This window comes from Abramis brama (genome assembly GCF_963993115.1).
Source record: "Abramis brama genome assembly, chromosome: 1".
NCBI classification, from domain to species: domain Eukaryota; kingdom Metazoa; phylum Chordata; class Actinopteri; order Cypriniformes; family Leuciscidae; genus Abramis; species Abramis brama.
In genome coordinates this window covers 59,404,350-59,425,992 of record NC_139963.1, presented here as the reverse complement: position 1 = coordinate 59,425,992, position 21,643 = coordinate 59,404,350, and the positions used below count along the sequence as shown (strand labels likewise).

General features: G+C 37.9%; 1 protein-coding gene and 2 long non-coding RNA genes across 3 annotated transcripts in view; all 3 read right to left on the bottom strand.

The window, feature by feature from the left end:
• LOC311077692 overlaps positions 1-4,503 on the bottom strand; it is a 40,840-nt gene extending 36,337 nt beyond the window's left edge. The window contains exon 1 of the long non-coding RNA XR_014604966.1: positions 4,407-4,503. This is a non-coding gene — a long non-coding RNA (uncharacterized lncRNA). The remainder of the gene's footprint in view (positions 1-4,406) is intronic.
• Positions 4,504-5,563: 1,060 nt separating this feature from the next.
• LOC311081817 (uncharacterized protein) lies at positions 5,564-21,322 on the bottom strand (the record flags this gene model as incomplete). The annotated part of the gene is made up of 8 exons (XM_084112519.1): positions 21,258-21,322; positions 10,337-10,654; positions 9,895-10,239; positions 7,440-7,502; positions 6,931-7,011; positions 6,671-6,699; positions 5,851-5,919; positions 5,564-5,677 (listed from the first exon to the last, which is right to left on the bottom strand). The coding sequence occupies exons 1-8, from the start codon at positions 21,316-21,318 to the stop codon at positions 5,564-5,566; spliced, it is 1,080 nt and encodes a 359-aa protein (XP_083968645.1). The 5' UTR covers positions 21,319-21,322.
• Positions 12,920-15,596, bottom strand: LOC311066489. Its single transcript, XR_014603084.1, has 3 exons — positions 15,462-15,596; positions 15,187-15,305; positions 12,920-13,172 (listed from the first exon to the last, which is right to left on the bottom strand). It is a non-coding gene; the product is annotated as an uncharacterized lncRNA (long non-coding RNA).
• Positions 21,323-21,643: the final 321 nt, after the last annotated feature.

Sequence of the window (21,643 nt, the reverse complement as noted above, 5' to 3'; positions counted from 1 at the left end):
TCACGTCTGACTGGTTAAAAATTGTAGGGCTGTGGTCCATAAAGAATTTGATGGTTTCCCACATCCTCAGTCGTTCTCCAGATAGCCATAATACAGTAGGAATCTAGCAGAGTATGGGTTGTGAGTTCCTCTTATGACGTCATCACCCAGTTACTGCAAAAACACGCTACCTTTGAAGAAACCCCAATAAATGTTATTTTAACACATTTTAAGACAGAAATAATTAAATATATACATATAGAGCACTTTAATTTACACATTAATTGGCTGTGGTGGTTAACCTGCAATTTACACTTTAACACTAGAACTCCCAAGGCGGTCATTTTGACCGTTTTTAAATTTTACAGTGTAATAACTTTGTTAAAATAAAATAAATGTGGCTGTAGGACTCTGACTTTTCCTAAATATGTGTATATTTTATTCTGACACTGTTCTTTTATTAAAATCACAAAAACACACAACAGTTCTGACTATTTCTACCTAGAATGACCATAACGGTCATTTTGACCGCACGCATTATAAATATAATAAGTCCGCTACATTGCAAGTTTCGCGGAGGGACTTCATCACACGACTGGCGAGCGAACTTCGCTCCGACCACATGGAATCAAAAGCCATACAACTGGAGGAACTGCAAACAAAATAAAACCAAGGAGACATGTGCCAAATGTCACAAAGTGTGTGGGAGCTGCACACGAAAGGCGGTGTTTACCTGTGTGGAATGTGCGTAAGCGTCAATGATGCGGGGTGTTTGCGCCGTTCAAATGGGCAGTTAACCTGATTTTGTTCGTTAATATTTTTCGTTCACTGAAACAAATCATTCTAAAGCAGTTCGTTTTCTTGTTTAGCTAATGTTCATTTTTTTTCTTAGCCTGTTTGTATACATTTTCACATTCATTTGAATTAAAATTTTGTGTCCTGTTTATTATTACCTATCATTGTAGATCCATTTATTTGTAGATTTTGTATTGATTATTGAACTTATTTACAAACAGGGCTGTACGTTTCCTAACTTTTGTGCATGTCTATTCACGTGGTGAGTGCGGTGAAAAAAATATTATTTTGACGCAAAATGTTCCTCAAATAGAGGCAGCACCTGTCGGGGCAATCTTTCTTTTGTGCTTGTTTTAAGGGCTATGACGACAGGAATTAAAAGCTTCATTGGAAAAGAGAAGGTTGACATGTACAATAGATATGACATGACGAAAATGACGTTCAGTACGGCCATATGAACGTCAAAGTATGAACGGTCAGAATGACCGCTATGGTCGTTCTAGTAGTTATGGAATTCCGGTAGTTCTAGTGTTAAGCAGCAAAGAAGAAGCTGTTGTTTGTGCAAGTGTGACGCTCGTGACTGAACTGTTGAAAATGATCAATCTTTAATTCGCAGACCTACACTGTAAAACTGTGATGTAAAAAAACGCCAAATTCTAACACAGTAACATACCATTTTCCATTAAAACAGTAATATACCATAGAAAATAATGCATTCTGGGTAACATTTGTTGTTTTTGATAAAGTAGTCTACTGCAATATAACTGAATTATCAGTGTTCAGAATCAACACTCAGAGGCTGTGTCCCAAACACACCCTATACCCTCATTCACTATTCCCTACACTATTACTGATATAGTCCACAGGACAGAGTGAATCCAGACACTGATGAACACCTGCTGTTAACAAGCAGAATCACTGAAGGAGAGAGAAACACAAGAACTACAACTGACTGAAGATAAAAGACATTAAATCTGTGAAGATCTCAGCAGAGGAGGATTATACAACTCCACAAACAGCATTACCAGCTTCACTTATTACTAACCAGACTGACTTTATTTCTGTCAGACATCTACAGAAGCTCTCATTGAGAATTATCAGAGGTTTATATGATGACCTTTTATTGAAAATGATGGATTCATTGTGGTGAACAGTGTTTGCTGTGAAAATGTCAAAGGTCAAAGAACCCTATAACTATCATTCCTTCTTTGGCTGATTGTGTGTTTTTAACACACATTTGTCAAGAAAATCTGAGAGGAAATACAGTCAGGTGATGTTGGTCATGTGTTGATAGGGACATAATCAACCTTAATTTTCCCTGAAGGGTCTACAGCAAACAAGCTAAAGAACACAGAAATAAGTTTTTATAAGGTGTCGACACCAAGGTCGTGTGTGGCAAGACAAAGGTGGTGTGTCATCATGAGAGGGTATGTTATAGAGCAGGGGTGCCCAATCCTGCTCCTGCCGATCAACGGTCCTGCACAGTTCATCTCCAACCCTAATCAAACACACCTGAAGCAACTGTCACCAGGTGACCACATGTTGTGGGGCGGAACTAAAATTTCCGAGGTTTGTTTCCCATAAGGAGGAGGCATTAAAAGACGGACCAAAACAAAGCCGGGATTTACACGTGATCACTGACTATGGACAGGTGTGCAGGAGGAAAGTGTGGGGTTTAGTGATTGGCTAACAAGACTCGACAATGTGTTTTTAAGCTTGTAACTTACAGTCTTTGAGAAACGGAGTGTGGGGTGAGACAGACTCGCGGCGAGCTCTGGATTCTTGGCCAAGGGGTAGTGCTGGTTGGACACGCTGGAGACGCAACGGTGGAGTTTGTAATAAAGAGAGGACAACGAGCACGAGTGACTTGGAAGCCGGACTGCCTGGTGCTGTGGATTACCGAATCTGACGAGGCAAGAGAGAGATCGGCTGGGCTACGATAAGCTAAGTAAACACTCCTACTTAAAGCGACTGGATTGAGTTGTAGAACGCTGGAAATATGCTGTCAGTATATGCTTGCCTATCCTCCGTCTCTCCCTCCTCGTTATTGTGAGCAAAGTTTTGTCAATGAGTATAAGTCCAGTTTGGACTGATCGCTTGTGCTGTAGCCAACGATCCACCAGCCTCACTGTACTATTCTATCGACTTCCATACTGGATGTGCATACTGCTGTCTTGCTAGTGCTGTAGCCAACGATCCACCAGCCTCACTGTATTATTCTATTGACTTCCATACTGGATGTGCATACTGCTGTCTTGCTAGTGCTGTAGCCAACAACTCACCAGCCTCATTGTACTATTCTATCGGCTTCCATACTGGATGTGCATACTGCTGTCTTGCTAGTGCTGTAGCCAACGATCCACCAGCCTCACTGTATTATTCTATCGACTTCCATACTGGATGTGCATACTGCTGTCTTGCTAGTGCTGTAGCCAACAACTTACCAGCCTCATTATACTATTCTACACTGTGCTTCATTATCGTCAGTCTGCATTTCAGCTTAAGGATCCCAGCCCTCCGCTCCAGCCACGCAACTGTAAACCTACCATCCAGTTCATCTTCTCCCTGGCATGTAAATAATGGAATAGCCCATCTCAGTGTCGCCGACGCCGCCTGCCTGTCACTGTTCTGAGTCGACTGCCTGCTGATTAATGGTGTGAAGATTGTGGTGAGACCTCACTTGAGCCTTGGTGTGTTGCTGTTTTCTTCTGTTTCAAAGAGTATTCTACGTTTGCTGTGGATTTCCCCCAGGCTTCGGTGACGGGGCCGTGATGGACTGAGCGGCCAGCTGAGGGCTAGGGAGCAAGCCGGTGACACCGTACTGCCAGTTATCTGCTGTGGGAGGAACTAATCCAGCTGGGTGGCAGCACCCTCTAAGTGGGGGAGCGTGGAGGAACTTCAGACTAAAAGCCGGGCTTAGAGACACGTTGTGGAGAAAGGCAGTTGTTCTGCTTCCAGAGACATACCGTAGCAGAAGACTGTTGGCCTGTTTCAAGAGACATTTTAACTATTGAAACTTCAATAAATTCTTTGTTTTAAACTCACTTGACAAGCCTCTGAACTTTATTGGTGGGTGTGGTTTGCTCCTCGGGGTGGTAGGTTGAAAAGAAAAAAATAAAATAAATAAATAAATAATACCCCCTTTTACTTGCTCACACAACCAATTAAGGTCTTCAGGATCACTTGAAAATTAAAGGCAGGTGTGTTTGATTAGGGTTGGAGATGAACTGTGCAGGACAGTCGATCGGCAGGAGTGGGATTGGGCACCCCTGTTATAGAGGCAAGGTATGTGCCATCTAGGTGGTTGCAGCAATGGGGACTCCAAACCAAGATGGCCACCTGGTCCTGGACTACAGTTACCAGGGACACAGCTGTTGTGAGTGAAGGAGAAAAGCTGTTAATGAGCTGAGGACAGAGAGACTGGCTGTTTTTTGTTAGAGAGCATAAACAGAAGCTTTGCTTATTACACATACTGTACATTTCAGCCTCAATTCAGTGTTTTTTTTCCACCATTAATCATATTAAACAACAGAATACGGCCATTCAGCGGCTTCTTAACAAATAATTATTTTAACAAAAATGTAAAGAATAAAATCAATTTATTAATTCCATTATTAAAATTTTCTGTGAACCTTAGATGATTCATACATGTGTATGCCTGATAAGATTTCATACATAACATTTTGTGCAGTTTGTCAGTTTGTCTAAAACCAGTATGATCAAACTAACACATGAGTTTCTGCCTAATTGTTGTCTTTTGTCCTCTTTGTGTTCTGGCTTTGAGTTCTAGCGCTTTCAGGACTATTTTAATAACCTTTGGTCTAGTTTTAATTTAGTAATGTGGAACTAGTGTGATTACATATTTTCAGTAGTATTTTCAGAGCGATGAACTCACTGTTGAGGTTTGGAAGAGTTTATTAGTTTATTAGAGAAACACATGTGGTTAATGAAGAAAGAAAGAAGAGGAACTGACATCTTAACCCACACAGAACTGATCATCTCTGAACCCAGTTTGGACTGAACCTGGTAAAACAAAAATAACTTATTTAATGGATAAATACAAGTATTTGTCTGGTACATTTTATTGGATTCTGAATAAGACAAAAGAGAAGATTAACTTCCATATATTGCAGATCCTTTATGTATTCCTTAACATGATTTTAATGGCAATTTACGGAAGTTAATTTACTCTTGCAATATTCATAAGGTTATTAATGCGATATGTACAAATAACTGTTTTTATGTACTTATGGGACTGAATAATAAGTACATTTTAAAATGTTTGTCTTATTCAGCATCAAATAAAAGGTACCAGACAAATACTTGTATTTATCCATTAAATAAGTTATTTTTGTTTTAGCAGGTTCAGTCCAAACTGGGTTCAGAGATGACCAGTTCTGTGTGGGTTAAGATGTCAGTTCCTCTTCTTTCTTTCTTCATTAACCACATGTGTTTCTCTAATAACATGTGTGGTTAAACTAACAGAGTTCTCACACTCAGCAGAAACACCAAACCTCAACAGTGAGTTCACCGCTCTGAAAATACTACTGAAAATACGTAGTCACACTAGTTCCACATTGCTAAATTAAAACTAAAGACCAAAGGTTATTAAAATAGTTCTGTAAGCGCTAGAACTCAAAGCCAGAACACAAAGAGGACAAAAGACAACAATCTGTTACAGTTTGTTTGTTAACATGTAAAAGACATTGAAAGCATTAACAATGAATGAACCCATTAGGATTGAGTTATATTAGACTGATATTCCTCTGCTCATGTGGGTTTTGTATAATTATTTGCCTGATTTGTTCTTGTTCACAGAGGCATAAAGTTGACTGCAGTTCTCCTGAGCTCCAGCTTTTGCTCCTCTGATGGAAGCATAAGTCACTTTATCATCACAGCGAACCTGAATGAACATCACAGTTGTTTCAACCCACGATTATTACAGCATGTTGTTTGAGCTCAATTCATGAAGAACTGCATATAATCACACAAATCAAGAAGAACTGCATATAAGAGGAAAATATACAAAAATCATATTGAGAGAAGCTGGACAACATCAAGGAAGTGTTCGCTCACCTTGTCCTTTTTGCTTCGTTTTTTACTGAACGCAGCGACTTCAGTATAAGTCACATCATCTGTCTGCTCCTAAACATCAATGGAAATATGGAAAAATCAAGCTATTAAATGCCATCCATCAATGATATAAATGCCAAAACGCATAAAGTTTTACATTTTTGGTTGAAAACGGTGTTGTGTGAACAATTACAACAAACTGCCAAAACATGAGGGAAATGTTACGGTTTAATGATCTACAGAAAAATAGAGCGAGCTTTGGTGAAATCTAAGTGAATATTTAATGACACCAATAGTAATTTCTCACTAGAAATGGCATCATAAGTGAAAAACATTGATAAAAAATGTACATTTACACACAAACTGACGACCAGCCTCAACTCTCAGACGCCATCTTTATTTTTCTAGCTCAACTGTCACAGAATGGAAAGCACAGGATTGTGGGATATCAAAGGCAGTGAAGGATAGATCTTCAAAACTCGATCAGACGAAGGAATCTCAGGAGACAGAAGTCAAACTATTATTGCATTCAGATGTGTCTTGATGCTTCACGACCTGGTAATGTGTCCTCCGAGGTAGCACTTACTAACAGAAACTAACATTGCGTTGGAAACAAGGAGGCGGGACAAGAGGAACACATGGCCAACACAAAGACACATGTGCTCAAACACAACACAAACAAAGACAGATTAAACTAAGACAAGACTGACAGAACTGTCTGCTGAGAACCCTGACATTTTATAATCTGAGTAATAAGAGTGTCATATTTCAGGGTCAGTCCTTATGGACATTAATAACTCATGGATCAACCTGCAATACTTACCACAGAGTCACCAGTCCCTCTTCTGTTGCCTGAAACATAATGTCACGGGAAAGTTTATGATCAAACACACACACAGTCTCTAATGCAGATGACAATCAGTTTTTAAAAGAGTCTAGAAGAATCTAGTGCTGTAGAATAGAAACATTATTTTAATGTTACTCATTGATTTCTCTTCACTTTTAGAGAAAGAAATTTGTCTAAATTACATATTTATTTTATCAGATGTTTTTGTCTGTTGTTGCAAAATATGAAAAACTCACCCGCTCTTTTTTTACGAATCACCCAGAGAATAAGAGCCAGAAGGAGAAGAGCGAATGAAGCGGAGACAACAATCACAATCCCTGAGAGAGAGAGAGACACATTCAGCAGGACTATATTACTGAGTTTAACCAAATACATAAAAACGGCACATTTAATAGCATAATTATCCTTATTTATCATGTAAATTAATGCTTGTAATGATGATTATATAGAAATTGATATGTATTGAAAGCCATCTGTACACTAACAGACTGTACCTCATATGTTCACTAAATTAATGTGACATGATTGTTTAGGATTGTCTGGATGAGAATGATGTGTCTGACATTTAATGACAGTTACTTTTTACATTACGGTATTAGTTTTCATGTTTATGATTGTTGGTGATGTACAAGAGAATGGAATTAGAAAGTGATGAAGATTACAAATTAAACATGGCTTGAGTCAAAATCTGTGATCAGCTGCTCGAACAACGAGTCGGTCAAATGAGGATGATGTTCATACACACCTGGATTTGGAGAGTTTGCTGTGGTATCTGGAGTCAGTGCTGTTACTGTAGTTGATGTTACAACTATTAAAAACAAAATGGAAATAGAAATATGTCATATTTTAATGCATGAACACGTCAAGGCATTTATTTTACAAACTGCTATATGGGTAATAATTCCTCACGCAATACAGCGCCAGGCGCGACGCAAGTGTGTTTTGCTAGTTTCAGCCTGACACACTTTTCATTTTCACGTCCTGCGACACCTTGTTTAAATAGCAAATGCATTTGTGCCCATCTGTGCACCCATGGGTGTTCGGGCGCATTGTCGGTGTGTTGCTAAAGTCAATGGCCCAATATTTTTTTTTGTTATTTAAAGAGCGCATTACGCGTACACTCTGCTTATTACACACACAAGGACGCACAGCACAAACATGCCAAATATTAAAAATAAAAGGATTACAATGTAAAATATTATTATTGTGTACATAAAGATATGGTGAATCCGGCTTGTCCCGTATATTGTCCCTTTAACCACACACACACACACACACACACACACACACACACACACACACACACACTCCAGATCTGATGAAGGACCTGCACCTAGACACACACACACACACACACACACACACACACACTCCAGATCTGAATAAGGACCTGCACCTGGACACACACACACACACACACACACTCCAGATCTTATGAAGGACCTGCACCTGGACACACACACACACACTCCAGATCTGATGAAGGACCAGCACCTGGTCACACACACACACACACACACACACACACACACACACACACACACACACACACACACACACACACACACTCCAGATCTTATGAAGGACCTGCACCTTGACACACACACACACACACACACACCAGATCTGATGAAGGACCTGCACCTGGACACACACACACACACACACTCCAGATCTGATGAAGGACCTGCACCTGGACACACACACACACACACACACCAGATCTGATGAAGGACCTGCACCTAGACACACACACACACACACACACACACACACACACACACTCCAGATCTGATGAAGGACCTGCACCTGGACACACACACACACCAGATCTGATGAAGGACCTGCACCTAGACACACACACACACACACACACACACACACACACACACTCAACTTTAAACTCACACACGAGCAGATCCGTTTCCTCGCTAGAGAAGCGTTCAGTATTTCTGCTTACAAATTCCGTCATGTAAATAGTGAATCCGCCAGCGCAACTGGCTTTTAAAGGGAATGGGAGAAGACTCTGATTGGTTTATTTCACGTTATGCCCAAAACACACCCATTACTCATTAAGAGAATAGAGACAACACTTTTAGACCGTGCGCTTACTTCTTTAAAATAGGGCCTTATAATTTTATTCATTTATCATAGGAGTGGCGTGAGTTATACTAGCTGTATATTATGATTATTTTGCATCAGACAACAGACTGTACAAGACCGGTCATATGTATCAAAACTCACTGACAAATCTGACTAAAGAGCTTTTTTTGATGATAATATGTGTGATGATAAAGCAGTCTGTGAGAGCCAGTGCAAACCACTGAAGCGAGAGACTGATGATGTGTGACAGTGATCATGTGATCATGAACCTTGTGTAGAAGCTGCTGCTGTAGTTCGGCTTGATGTCTTCTCAGAGTTTGAGCTTCTGACTGGAGTCAGTGTTGTTGAAGCGACTGGAGCTGCAGAAGATGAATGTTCAGACGCATCAGGACATTAACATCATATTTTCATATTGATCATGACATGCAGTTTGTGTTCAATCATCACAGCTTACAGTGGCAGTAGTTGAGAAGAGAGATGTTACTGTATCATTTATTCCTGGTTTATATGAGAGTGAAACACAGTGAGCTGCTTCCCATAAACCTTCAGCTTTCCTGAATCAAGGACATTATTAAGCCTTAGAATTCCTCAAACTGTCCTCCTACATGGGTCATACTAGGCTTTAATAGATGTATGCAATATTTCATGTATGACCCATGTAGGAGGACAATATTGGGAATACTAGGCTTTAATGATAGTTGAATTTACTAAAAAAAAATTATGGTAAGTGGTTCCACACAATTGATTTTAGCTACATTTAAACAAATGCATTAAGTTGAACTAAAATTTAATAAGTTCAACTTAATGCATTTGTTTAAATGTAGCTAAAATCAATTGTGTGGAACCACTTACCATAAATTTTTTTTAGTAAATTCAACTATCATTTTTTTCAGTGTAGGCTTTAATAGATTTATGCAATATTTCATGTTGATTTTTCTTATGTATGAAGCCATCAATTATAATTATAAGGATTTGTATGCAGTTTATGACTTTGACCACTAATATTTTACAATTGCCAAACGTATGAAGCCATCAGAAAGAGTAGAGCCAGTGTGTGAAAGTTTTGACAAATCTGTCAGAAAAGAGTGTTTTCTCACCTGAATACTTGACAGTGTATCTGACTGAGGTCTGGAGTTGATTTCTGTGAGCAAGAAGACATCTCCACTCTCTGTTGTTATCTTCATTCAGGAGTGTTGTAGTCAGAGTGATGATACAGTGATATTGATCTGATGATGATAATATCTGATATCTGGAGTCTGTCTTCAGATCAACACCAGCCTGATTCACCCACAGCAGCTCAATTCCCCCAGAACTGACCCGATCATCACAGGAGAGTCCAGCATATGAATACAACTGACAGGAGAGAGTCACAGAGCGGCCTGGACTGATCTCAGTCTGTGAGGATGAAGATGATGATGATGATGAAGATGGAGACACTGAAACTGAACACAAGACACAAATCACAGACTCTTCAATCATCATCTGAGTTTAAAGGGAGAATCTGCCATTTTTAAATTGACCACATAATCATAAACTTACCATGAAGAACATGCAGATAAACATCAGCATCAGGTCCTTGTCCGTTCACATATTGTCTGCAGCTGTAAGATCCATAATCTTCTTCTGTGACGTTCTTGATGTTCAGAGAGCAGTCAGACTCCAGACTCAGTCTCTCATGTCTCTCTGTGTCTTTCCTCTTTATCCCTAATTTAATCAGTTCAACTGTCTCTGTCCCTGAATGACTGAATCTGTTGTAGATCCATGTAGTTGATTTGCAGTCAGAAAGAGCATTATTACAGGACAGACGCACATTTTCACCAGAACTGATGAACACATGATCATCCACTCCACTGATACCTGAAACACAGTATATCTCAGTGATCATTATGATATTAATAAATTAAAAAACATAAACCATACCAGCATAAAAAACAGAAGATTCAAATCATACAGTCTTTTTCCGGTGTTTGATAGTTAATGCATTAATTAACATTTATGGATAAACCAAATCAAACGCCTCTTTAAGAAACAATAAGAAATACCCTGACTTTGAAACAGATGTAAATAATGTAATATCATCATATCTTGAACTCTTGATTTCAGCTTTGTCATAAACATTACTGGACGGCACAGGATTAGTTGATCCTCCTCTTCAACCGTAGAAAATACACTAATAACTGACCTTAAAAGCTCTTTATCTGTTCTGTGTTTCTCTCTTTCCTTCAAACTCACCCTACTGTGACTTATGCACAGCTAAATACAAAATAACAATTCAAAACCCACAAAGAATATTTGTGGAACAGTTCCCAAAGGAAGGAGCAAAACTCAGGGAAGGTTTGCTGGGATCAGTAGTTCACTCTCCATCCAGACACAGTCGTGATGATACTGTACTTCTGTTCTCTGACCACACAACATCACTTCACTGAGCTGAACACTCGTTGTGTGTTTGATAGTAAGTTTATGATCAATCATGAGCTGAGTTTGGGAAGTAGTTAACAGTGAATTGTATCATGATTAGGGCCCTCTCAAGTAAAAGTCATGACAAAATAATGCATTAACAAATCATTTAATAAAATATGATTAAACATGCACTAGGAAATATTTGTATTCCTTTACACCACCAGTACAACAAAACAAAAGCTAAAAGTTATTTGTAGTTCTTTTATTATTTATTGACATCATTAAACATAGACTCAGCAGTCAACATCAGGGGTGTGAAGTAACGAATTACAAATACTCACGTTACTGTAATTAAGTAGTTTTTTTTTTTTTTCAGAAATTGTACTTTTTTGAGTAGTTTAAAAATTGTGTAATTTTACTTTTACTTGAGTACATTTTAAGTGATGTATCGGTACTTTTACTCCGCTACTTTCCTTCTGTTTGTGGTCGTTACTCCCCAGTTAACAATTTTTGGTTCCCAGAACGTTATTTTCAGGTTCCCAGAACAAACATTCTAACGTTCCCTGTTAGTTAGCTAGGAAAGTTTTCTTTACGTTAATAGAACGTTCCCTATAGGTTAACGGAACGTCCCGGGAACGTTGCCGAAAGGTTATAAAAAATAAATAAAAAATCTTTAATATTTATATAATTTCTATATTATAATCTATACTATAAGTATAACATAAATTATAAATCTAAATTAGGTTGTAAAGTGAGTTGAAAATACGTCTTTTTCAGGCCTAATTTCAACCGTGAGTTCATGATTATATTTAATATTCATAATAAAACAATTCATAAAAGATTTGCAGACCATTTATTGACACACCAAATACATCTTTCACATAAAAAACACTTTCCTGATCACATCTTAAGCCTGTATTTGATCAAGCATACCCTAAAAACAGTTATATTGTGAAATGTTACTACAATAAAAATAACTTTTCATCATTACTCCAGTCTTCAGTGTCACATGATCCTTCAGAAATCATTATAATATGATGACTTGATTCTCAAAAAAGTGTATTATTATCAGTTGTACGGCTTCATATTTTTGTGGAAACTACGATACAGTTTTCAGTATTCTTTGAATAGAACTTTCAAAAGAGCATTTATTTGAAACATTTTTTTTTTAACAATTTTAAAGTTTTTACTGTGACTTATCAAATTTTTATTTTCTGTATGAACATTTTTTCAAAACAATAAATCTTAAAAATATTGAAAATGTTTATAAAACAGAACAATGACCAATTATAACCACATTAGAAAACAGTAAAGGGATAGTTCACACAAAAATGTAAATTCTGTCATTAATTACTGACCCTCATGTCGCTCCAAACCCATAAGACTTTTGTGGAGAACACAAATGAAGATATTTTTAACAGATGCCTTGTGTGCGCAAACAATTACGTCTTTATTCACAAATGATGTATCTCCGACGCATGTTGCGCCATGAGATGGCCGGCTGATGAACCCTGATGAATCGTGGTGTCCGTGAACACGTGTCAGAGACGTATATTTTGTGAATAAAGATGCAATGGGGTTTTTTTGCACACACAGCATTCACTTCACTTCATAAAGTTGAGGCTAAATCACTGGAGTCATATTGATTATTGTTATAATGTCTTTACTACATTGAAAGTTGTAGTTGCATAAACTGTGAAATGGAGGGATAGAAAGCTCTCAGATTTCATTAAAAAGATCTACATTTGTGTTTCAAAGATGAACGAAAGTCTTACAGGTTTGCAACGACATGAAGGTGAGTGATGAAAATGTTTGGTAATGTTTGACGCATTAGGTAAATCAGTTCCTCAGGGGCACGAGTAGATCTCTTCCTGATCTCTGATCTGCTCCTTCCACCGTCCCAATCCTGGATTATTGAGCCACGACAGAAGTTTCCACTTTGAATGCTTTAGCCTGGCTGTGTTTTCTCCAGCATCTAAAGTGAGAAAGAAAACAATAACCAAAATGTAAATGTAAAAAAACAATGGTTGTCCAAAATGTGAAGTATTTGGAGTTTTCCCTCTACATATTTGTGCAAGATTTCAGTCATAGATAAATTGTAAATGTTTACTTGATTAGACATTACCTGTCTAGCGACGTATGTTTATGCTGAAATATAATATTGGTTTGTGTTTTAAAATCAGCTATCACATGTCATTTTGTAGAGAACTGTCTCGTGTGATTAAAGTTTTGAGCTTCAGAACTTCCGATAACAGTGAGTTTTTAGGGAGCGAATGTTTCAGTGTTTCACTGTAAGGATTTTGTGATAAAGACGGCCCTTAAAGAGCATCTTGCATGTAAAAAAAAAATCTAAATGAATATATAACCGTGTATGAAAATACCATATGAAAAGATAATGCAGGATTTAAAATGTTTTAAAATGACCTAAGGACACCAATTTAGTAGATAAAGTGAGCGTTTCTTTGACTGCTCGTACAAACCGCTTTTTTTCAACATCGCGTCATTTTACGTCACACGAGGGAGACGTGTGCTGTGCTCTGCCGCAGCTCAGTGCAGAATAGGTTGGTATTCAGTAAGAGCGGTCGTGAGTCAGTGTGTTTTCAGTAGTTTTTGTATTTCAATTTATCATCGTCATGGTAAATTTATGTGTTTGTGGAGCTTGCAAAAACTTCAGCCTGTCAGGACATCGAGTCCACCGGTTTCCTAACAGGAAAAAGGACGGTGCTATCTTTCGTGCCTGGGTGCGGTTTGTGCAGGTGAAGAGACGGGATCAGATAGGATCACTTCAGATCGGAGGATCTACCGAAGTAAGAACCGGGTGAGACTCAGAGCTGGTGCGGTTCCTTCAGTGCACGCATCTTCGGGTTCTCCCGCCGGATGTAGGCGCGAGCACAACATCAACTGGCAAACGCAATGTAAGCGGAACGAAACTGAGCTACTCGTTGTTGTGTTTGTGTGGACCGTTTATCAGTTTGGACCAGTGCAGCGCGAGCCTGATCAAGCAACACTGTAACTGCGAGATCCAGTAAATAAAGCATTTGAATTCGCCACATTAGTAATAACATCGCTGCGAGATCTAGTGAGAAATATTCACATTTCTCCGTTATTAACAGATCAAACAGCGCTGACGTGGAAACCAGGAATAAACATTGTGCAATGAATGAACGAACTATCCAGTGTCCACAGATCAGCAACATTCAACATTCACCATGGCTTTACTGTAGTAACAATAACTGCAACCATGGAAGTTTGGCATTTTCCACTAAGGCCCAGTATGCATCCACTTCCCTGCAACACTGACTTTCCTCAGCTGTAAACATTGCCTCGCATTTCCCACACAAGCACCTATGGAACAAAAAATGTATCAGGAATAAATATCTCTGTCTCTCGATGAGAAACCGCTAAGTTATATCACGTAACATTAGTCTGGGCGGATATTAATGAGCATGACAAACGCCTGATCAAAGCTTAGTTTCTGTTATTGTAAGTTCCAATATGTTCTGTCTAACATTAATCCTGGCCTGTCCCTGCTCTCTTGGCAGCCTAGCAGGCTCATAATTGTATGGCTGTGGTCCGTCAACAATTTCCTCAGCGTCCGAAATGTCATTGCAATCCATTTTTCCCTGTTGTTTGAATCGACCGCTCTCCCTCGTGCTACGTCACGCCCGTCACGCCCATTTTCAGATGCGGAAGTAAAATTTTCTCACAAAAACGACTCCAGAAGCCACTGTAGCGTATTTATAATTTTTTTTTAAAGAAAATCTAGTTCCTACATTATTTTTCTATACATTGACTTGTTGGGTCTTCTAACCTGCAAGATGCTCTTTAACCACTGACTACTGAGCTAGAGACCTGAGTGATATGCACCCAGAGTTTAGCACCTTGATTAGCTTGTTCAGGTGTGCTGGACTAGGTTGGAGTAAACCTCTGCATGAAAGTGGACCTTGAGAGACAATGTTGAGATCTCCTGCATTATGTTCTGAACTTACAACACTGGTGTCCAGACCAAAGTCCTGCAGAGTTTCTGGTGATCCTGGGTCAGCTGCTCAGGTCTGCTTAATTGGGTTTGGAGCTAAACTCTGTGATCAGGACTAGATGGCAAACAATACTGTAAAGGGGAGAAGACAAACAATATTATTATGTTATAAATAATTTGTTCTGTGTTCATCTGCTTACCTGTACAAAGTATGCATCATGAATAAGCGGTATATTGAATTTGGTCTTTTAATAACACTGTTTTACTACATTAATACTAACTACAAACCTGATAAAATGACTGGGCGATGGAGGAAAGCCTTATTTTGCCCTCCAGGTGGGCGTAATGGTGTGACGTCACGTGATACCTATGAATTAACCATACAGTGCATACTTTTAGGTTAAATAAATTAGCTTATTTCCATTCATCCATTGACCAATTGTCAGCAAAATCTTTACAAAACTACAAAATCTCTCATCTACACATAAGATCTGATTAAAAGCCCAAAATTACAGCTCAAGTCTATAGTTTACCTAAATTAACATTACCTTTAAGTTAGTTAGCCTAACAGGTGAGATGCTAACGGACTTTTGACACTAAACCATTTCTATAAAGTAAATATTCAACGGAAGCGAGTCATTTACATCAAATAAAGTCTCAGAAACATTTGTATGTACAATTTGTGTAATTTTATGGACTAAACTTACCTTAAAGTAGTTAAAACAACAGTGAGAGACGGAGTTTCGCTGATTGTCAGTTGAGCTGCTGCCTCGTTTCCATGGTAACGCCCTCCGCTCCAGTTCAAATGCGGCTCGAATGTTCAGCGCGCGCGCCCATTAAAACATGTAGAAGTCACGCAGCATTTACATAAATGTAGAATTGATGGAGTGAATTATTTGATAATCAGCTAAAATATCCTGAAACTTGATACATTATTAAGTGGATAGGCCTGTGGCCATCGCAAACTGTAAATTGAATGAGAATATGAAAGAATTGAAAATGTAAAACAATGTTTGATGTCATTTATATATGCTACATTATAATATAATATAGGCCTACCTTTAGAAATGGTAAACGTGGTGTAGAAACAAAATAGCAAAAACTACATGATATAATTATGAACATATTTTCTCATACACAAATTTACAGTAACACGAGGACCAATTGATAAGCTTTACGTTCTTAACTAAGTATTTTTTAAATGTATTTCAAATATACAAAATGTATTTCAATATATTTAACAGTGCTTCACATATACAGTATGTGAATATATTAATATGCAGTTATTAATAGGCTATAAGTGCTGTTGTTTCGGTGTTTAAACTACTGTGATGTTTAATGTTTTTATGGATGCATTATAGGCATATTTAATGTAGTAATTGTTAACAAAATGTTTAGAAATAGGTGTAATAATATTCAGCACAAGCGTTTTCAATGATATCTAAACCACTAGGGAGCGCTTTTTGCTGGATTTATGCCAAATCATGTAGGTATATGGTTTGCGAACGTATGATATTAAAATCATCATCACAAAGAACAAAATATGTGAGTTACAGTATGTGCAATTTTTTATTTATTTATTAATTGTAGTGCACATTGTTTATTATAAAGGGGTAGAATCCGCAGCTCAGTACTCACTACTCACTACTCATGAGTACTTTTAAATAAGCTACTTTTTTACTCTTACTCAAGTAGTTTTTTGGACAAGTACTTTTTACTCTACTCACACTACATTTTCTGGAATGTAATGGTACTTTTACTTGAGTATGTTTTTTCAGTACTCTTTCCACCACTGATTGCCACGATTAGCCGCACTCCCTGGGTGATTACAGACCTCTGGGCGAAGTCTTGTTTTGCTGCTGTGAACATTTCCTAGCGTTTTTCCATGCGTTTACCTGCCTGTTGTAACCTTGTCTGTTCCTGATCTCCTGCCGGGTTCCTGTATCCTGTTTGTTTGCTGCCTGCCCTGATATCCTGCCTGTTTATTGACCACGATTTTGCCTGATCTTCTCTCCTGTGTTTGCTGGTGTATGACCCTTGCCTTGTGACTACTGTTTAATAAAGACAAGCTGCACTTGGATCTGAATGACTCCTATGCTTCGTAACGCTTATATACGTTTATTTTCCTTATCTTAATAAAACGTTTACTTGAATTTTGTACTCTTTTGTATCTTTTGGTCTGACAACTGGGCGTGGGAGTCATGTGGATCATAATAGCTGCGTTCCAGTCCACTTTTAGACACGCACTTGCGAACTTCCCAAAGCACTTCCCCTCGGGGGAATCCCTGCCGCCATTTGTAAGTGCGTTCCACTTCGTGAAGTGGATGAGGGAAGTTTCTATGGACAGACCCTCATTCCCTCGATTTTGACCGAGGGAGCGAGTCTACTTCATATGTACACTTCAGGCACCTATATGTCCCACAATGCAGTACGACTGTGATGTCACCACATATCTCGTCTAATCACCACCGCAACAAACAACTCTATGATGTATTAACTATATATTTTTTTATTTACAACAACCCAAACACGCCTATATATATTTGGATGCTGCATTAAACAAATTCTTAAAGGAAAAAAAAAAATGTAAATAATAAAACTCCACAGCTGATTCCAAGTGATCAAGGGCTTAGGACGTTCCAGTTCAGCCCACCGCAGTTTCCGCCAGTATTGGGCACTCGTGCAACGTAAGCAATGACGTACATCCAAGTGGACGAGACGGAGGGAAGTTAGCTAGTGAAGGGCATGCCAATTTTGGACTGGAAAGCAGCCTAGGAAAAGATGTTGATGTCATTTTCACGCAGCTGACACGCAACAGAAACGCCACGCTCACGCCACGCAGCCAGTGTGTCGCCGGCCTAACACGCCGAGAGCACCTTTACTGCGCCACTAATAAGTGTCTCACCAGAAACAAACCCTACATACTGTAGTTCCAGGAAGAAAAGTAGTTATGACTAAATATTTATGAATAATTAAAATCAGAAAACGGTTTAGATCAAATTCAATTTATTAGTGCTAGTTATTAGTCTATTTTCCATGTTTAATTAGAGTATAGATCTATTAAATTAATGGCAAAATAATCTTACACCATTCTAATTATTTGTCATGAATAGGTGCTCTCGGCGTGTTAGTTGTGTTGTTTTATGGCAATTCTGGCATTTTAATCTAATATATGTTCACTGCTTTGGTAAACCGAATTGATAATTATAGTCATGTTTGCATGAGTTTTAAATTGGGAATTTTCCAGGAAGTGATGTACAGTAATTAACTGTATTGTTTTTTTTTTAATTGTATATGCTTCAGTTAACTTGTGTACGTGCTGTATTTGATTGTAAACGTGCCTCGTGTGTGTCTTTACAGGGATGTTTGGGCTTTATTTTGAGTCTATATGTTTAATGATGTAAATAAATAATAAAAGAACTACAAATAACCTTTCTTTTTTTTTTTTTTTTGTACTGGTGGTGTAAAGGAATACAAAAATTCTCCTAGTGCATGTTTAATCATATTTTATTAAATTATTTGTTAATGCATTATTTTGTCATGACTTTACTTGCCCAGTCAACACTTTAATCTCACAGTGATCTCACCATGTGGGCACAACGTCATCAATGTGAGTCACAGTGAGCTAAAAGTGTAACTCTAAAAGTGTAACTCACAGCGCACTCTCTGTGGCCACAATATGAGCTCATCCCAGATAGAAATGTTGTTGTTCTATCAGTGTTGTTATGTTCTTGTAATGGTTTCTGTAGATCATTTTATTTTTGTTACCAGAATGTTCTCCTAAAGGAAGGATAAAACATTTTAAACATGTTTAGTCCTAACATTGATAGAACATTATCCCCTAACATTCTTATAAAGCTTTAGCGGGAAGTTTCCCAGCAGACACAGGACTGAACCTCTTAAAAGAGGTTTAGATGTCGAAGTTTGTTTGAAAGTAATAGTTTGGTTTGGTCGCCGTTATGGTGATCTGTGTTTGCTTTAGTTGGGCTCTTTGGCCTTGACTATTTGATGTTAGTTTTTCTCTGGCTGCTATAAGTGTTTATTAAAGCAAGAGAAAATGTGATCAAGTATGCTGGCTACTTGTTGATCATAATGTGACGGTCTGATTTCACCCAGGGACTAAATCTTAAAGGCTGTCTTAGAGCCTCCTGTCCACTATCTAGCCGGGATCATTTAGATGCAGCCTTGGCACTTCACCAGGTGAGGTCGCTGTTACTGAAGCTTCGAGTAATGAACCCATTTTCAAAACAATTCTTCTAAGTGGTTCATTGCTTCACCAAAGCTTCATTTGCCCACCATTACCACCAGTGTTTTAATCAGAAAATATGGAGTATTTATTATAAAAACAAAAACTGTGCACAATAAGATTTAAACGCCTTTAACAAGACATACACAAACCTCGAGAATCAACGTGTGAATCTCAATAACGGTGACGTCCTTCATGCAGCAATGCATTCTGGGTGCATCATACAAAACTAATCAGTGGCTCCCAGAATGCATTGCGGCATGAAGCATGTCACCGTTATTGAGATTCACGTGCTGATTCTTGAGGTTTGAGTGTGTCTAAGTGAATCAGTAGATCAAAAAATATTTAGTGTTTTTTATACACATTTCTTTTATTACAATGATTATTCATATACCCTTATTGTAAAGTGTTGCCCTTTTTTCCTCACTTAAAGCAAACAACACACTCTCCAGAATAAACTATTAGTCTTTATCAGAGAGCTGTTCAAATCACTGACACACTCTTAATATGAAGATAAATGTTGGATGTCATCCTATAATAAACATTACTATAATCAATTATACGAAATTAATAACACATTTGAAAGTCTAGAAGAGATCAGCTGATCAGAACACAACATCATGATTAGATTAGATTAGATTAGATTAGATTAGATTTCTTTATTTGTCATTGTACAATTTCACATACAACAAAATTTATAGACTCTCCAACGTATACAGGTAAGAGTAGTTGAATACATATTGCAATCAAGGCCGTATTGCTCATAAATAAATAAAGTGCTCGTAGTGCTTCACATAAGTTATTTTGTGTCTCAAGAATGTGTTGTTGTGATGGTTTGGGATGTATTTTCAGTTCATGGTTCATTATTGTGATAGCTTTGGGATAGAAGCTGTTCATGAGTCTCGTTGTGCGTGATTTGATAGACCTGTAGCGTTTTCAGGATGTCAGTAGTTCAAATAAGTGATAAACTGCCCAACTAAAGCAAACACTGACTATTAAACCAAACTATTATTATTAATAAATCATCAACATCTAAAGCTGTTAATCTCAATAAGGACTTTTGTACACATATGACAGAAGTAAATCTGGTTTGTAATAAGTGATGCTGTTTGTGGAGTTGTTTAATGAAGTTTCCAAAATATGACGTCTGAGCGATGTTGGGAGTCAATGTCCAATAACATGTCTATCTGGGATGAGCTCATATTGTGATCATATTCTAACACAACAAGTATTCAGCCCAGTTCAGTTGTTGTGTGACTTTTCCAGAAGTCAGAGAACAGAGGTGCAGTCAGGGTACTTCTTATTCCTTCTTAAAGAGGCAGTTTGTTAATGAAAGCATTAATTATCATACATGTACGAACATGTAGTTAAGGCTGACGTTATTCATGCGTGAATCCATAATGACTCCAGTCGTAGTTCAGGATAACTCTTCAGTGTTTCATGATTAGTTCATGCTTTCAATTATCATTAGTTCATGTAGAATTAAGTATTAATCCAGGTATTAGTACATGATTATTCATATACCCTTATTGTAAAGTGTTACCATTTTTTCCTCACTTAAAGCAAACAACACACTCTCCAGAATAAACTATTAGTCTTTATCAGAGAGCTGTTCAAATCACTGACACACTCTTAATATGAAGATAATTCTTCATCATCAGATGTTTGAGTGACACTATGTCCAGTATCAGGAATAATATAGTATGATCTGTGTGTATCAATACACATCTCTGACATCACAACGTGAATGTGTGCAAGAATAAACTGAGCATGTTCAAATGAACTCTTTCCAGACTAATTCCACTAAATGTCTTTAGAGAAAATACAGATTTCTTTACCTGTGAGAAGTGAAGAGAGAATGATCAGTCCCAGCAGACACAGATCACACTTATCAGCCATTTTGTGTTTCTGTCAGTCTTTCTCTTCATTATATATAGTTACAGGTCCTCCTTTACACATCATCAGCTCCTCCTCTGGTTGGTAACTTCCTCAGAGTAATTTTTATGTGTCTATTTTTTTTTTTTCATTTACACTTTTTTTTCCCATCACATCACGTACACATTGTGTTGCGATATGTGTGTGCACCATGAAGCTTTTATTAGGCTACTAAGTTTGTGCTTGTGAAACCACAAATTCACAACCTCCAGAAGTGTTGATGCGTCAAGATCACACTTCATCTATATATACACAGCAAAAACTCCAGTATTAAATTAACTCTCCTGGG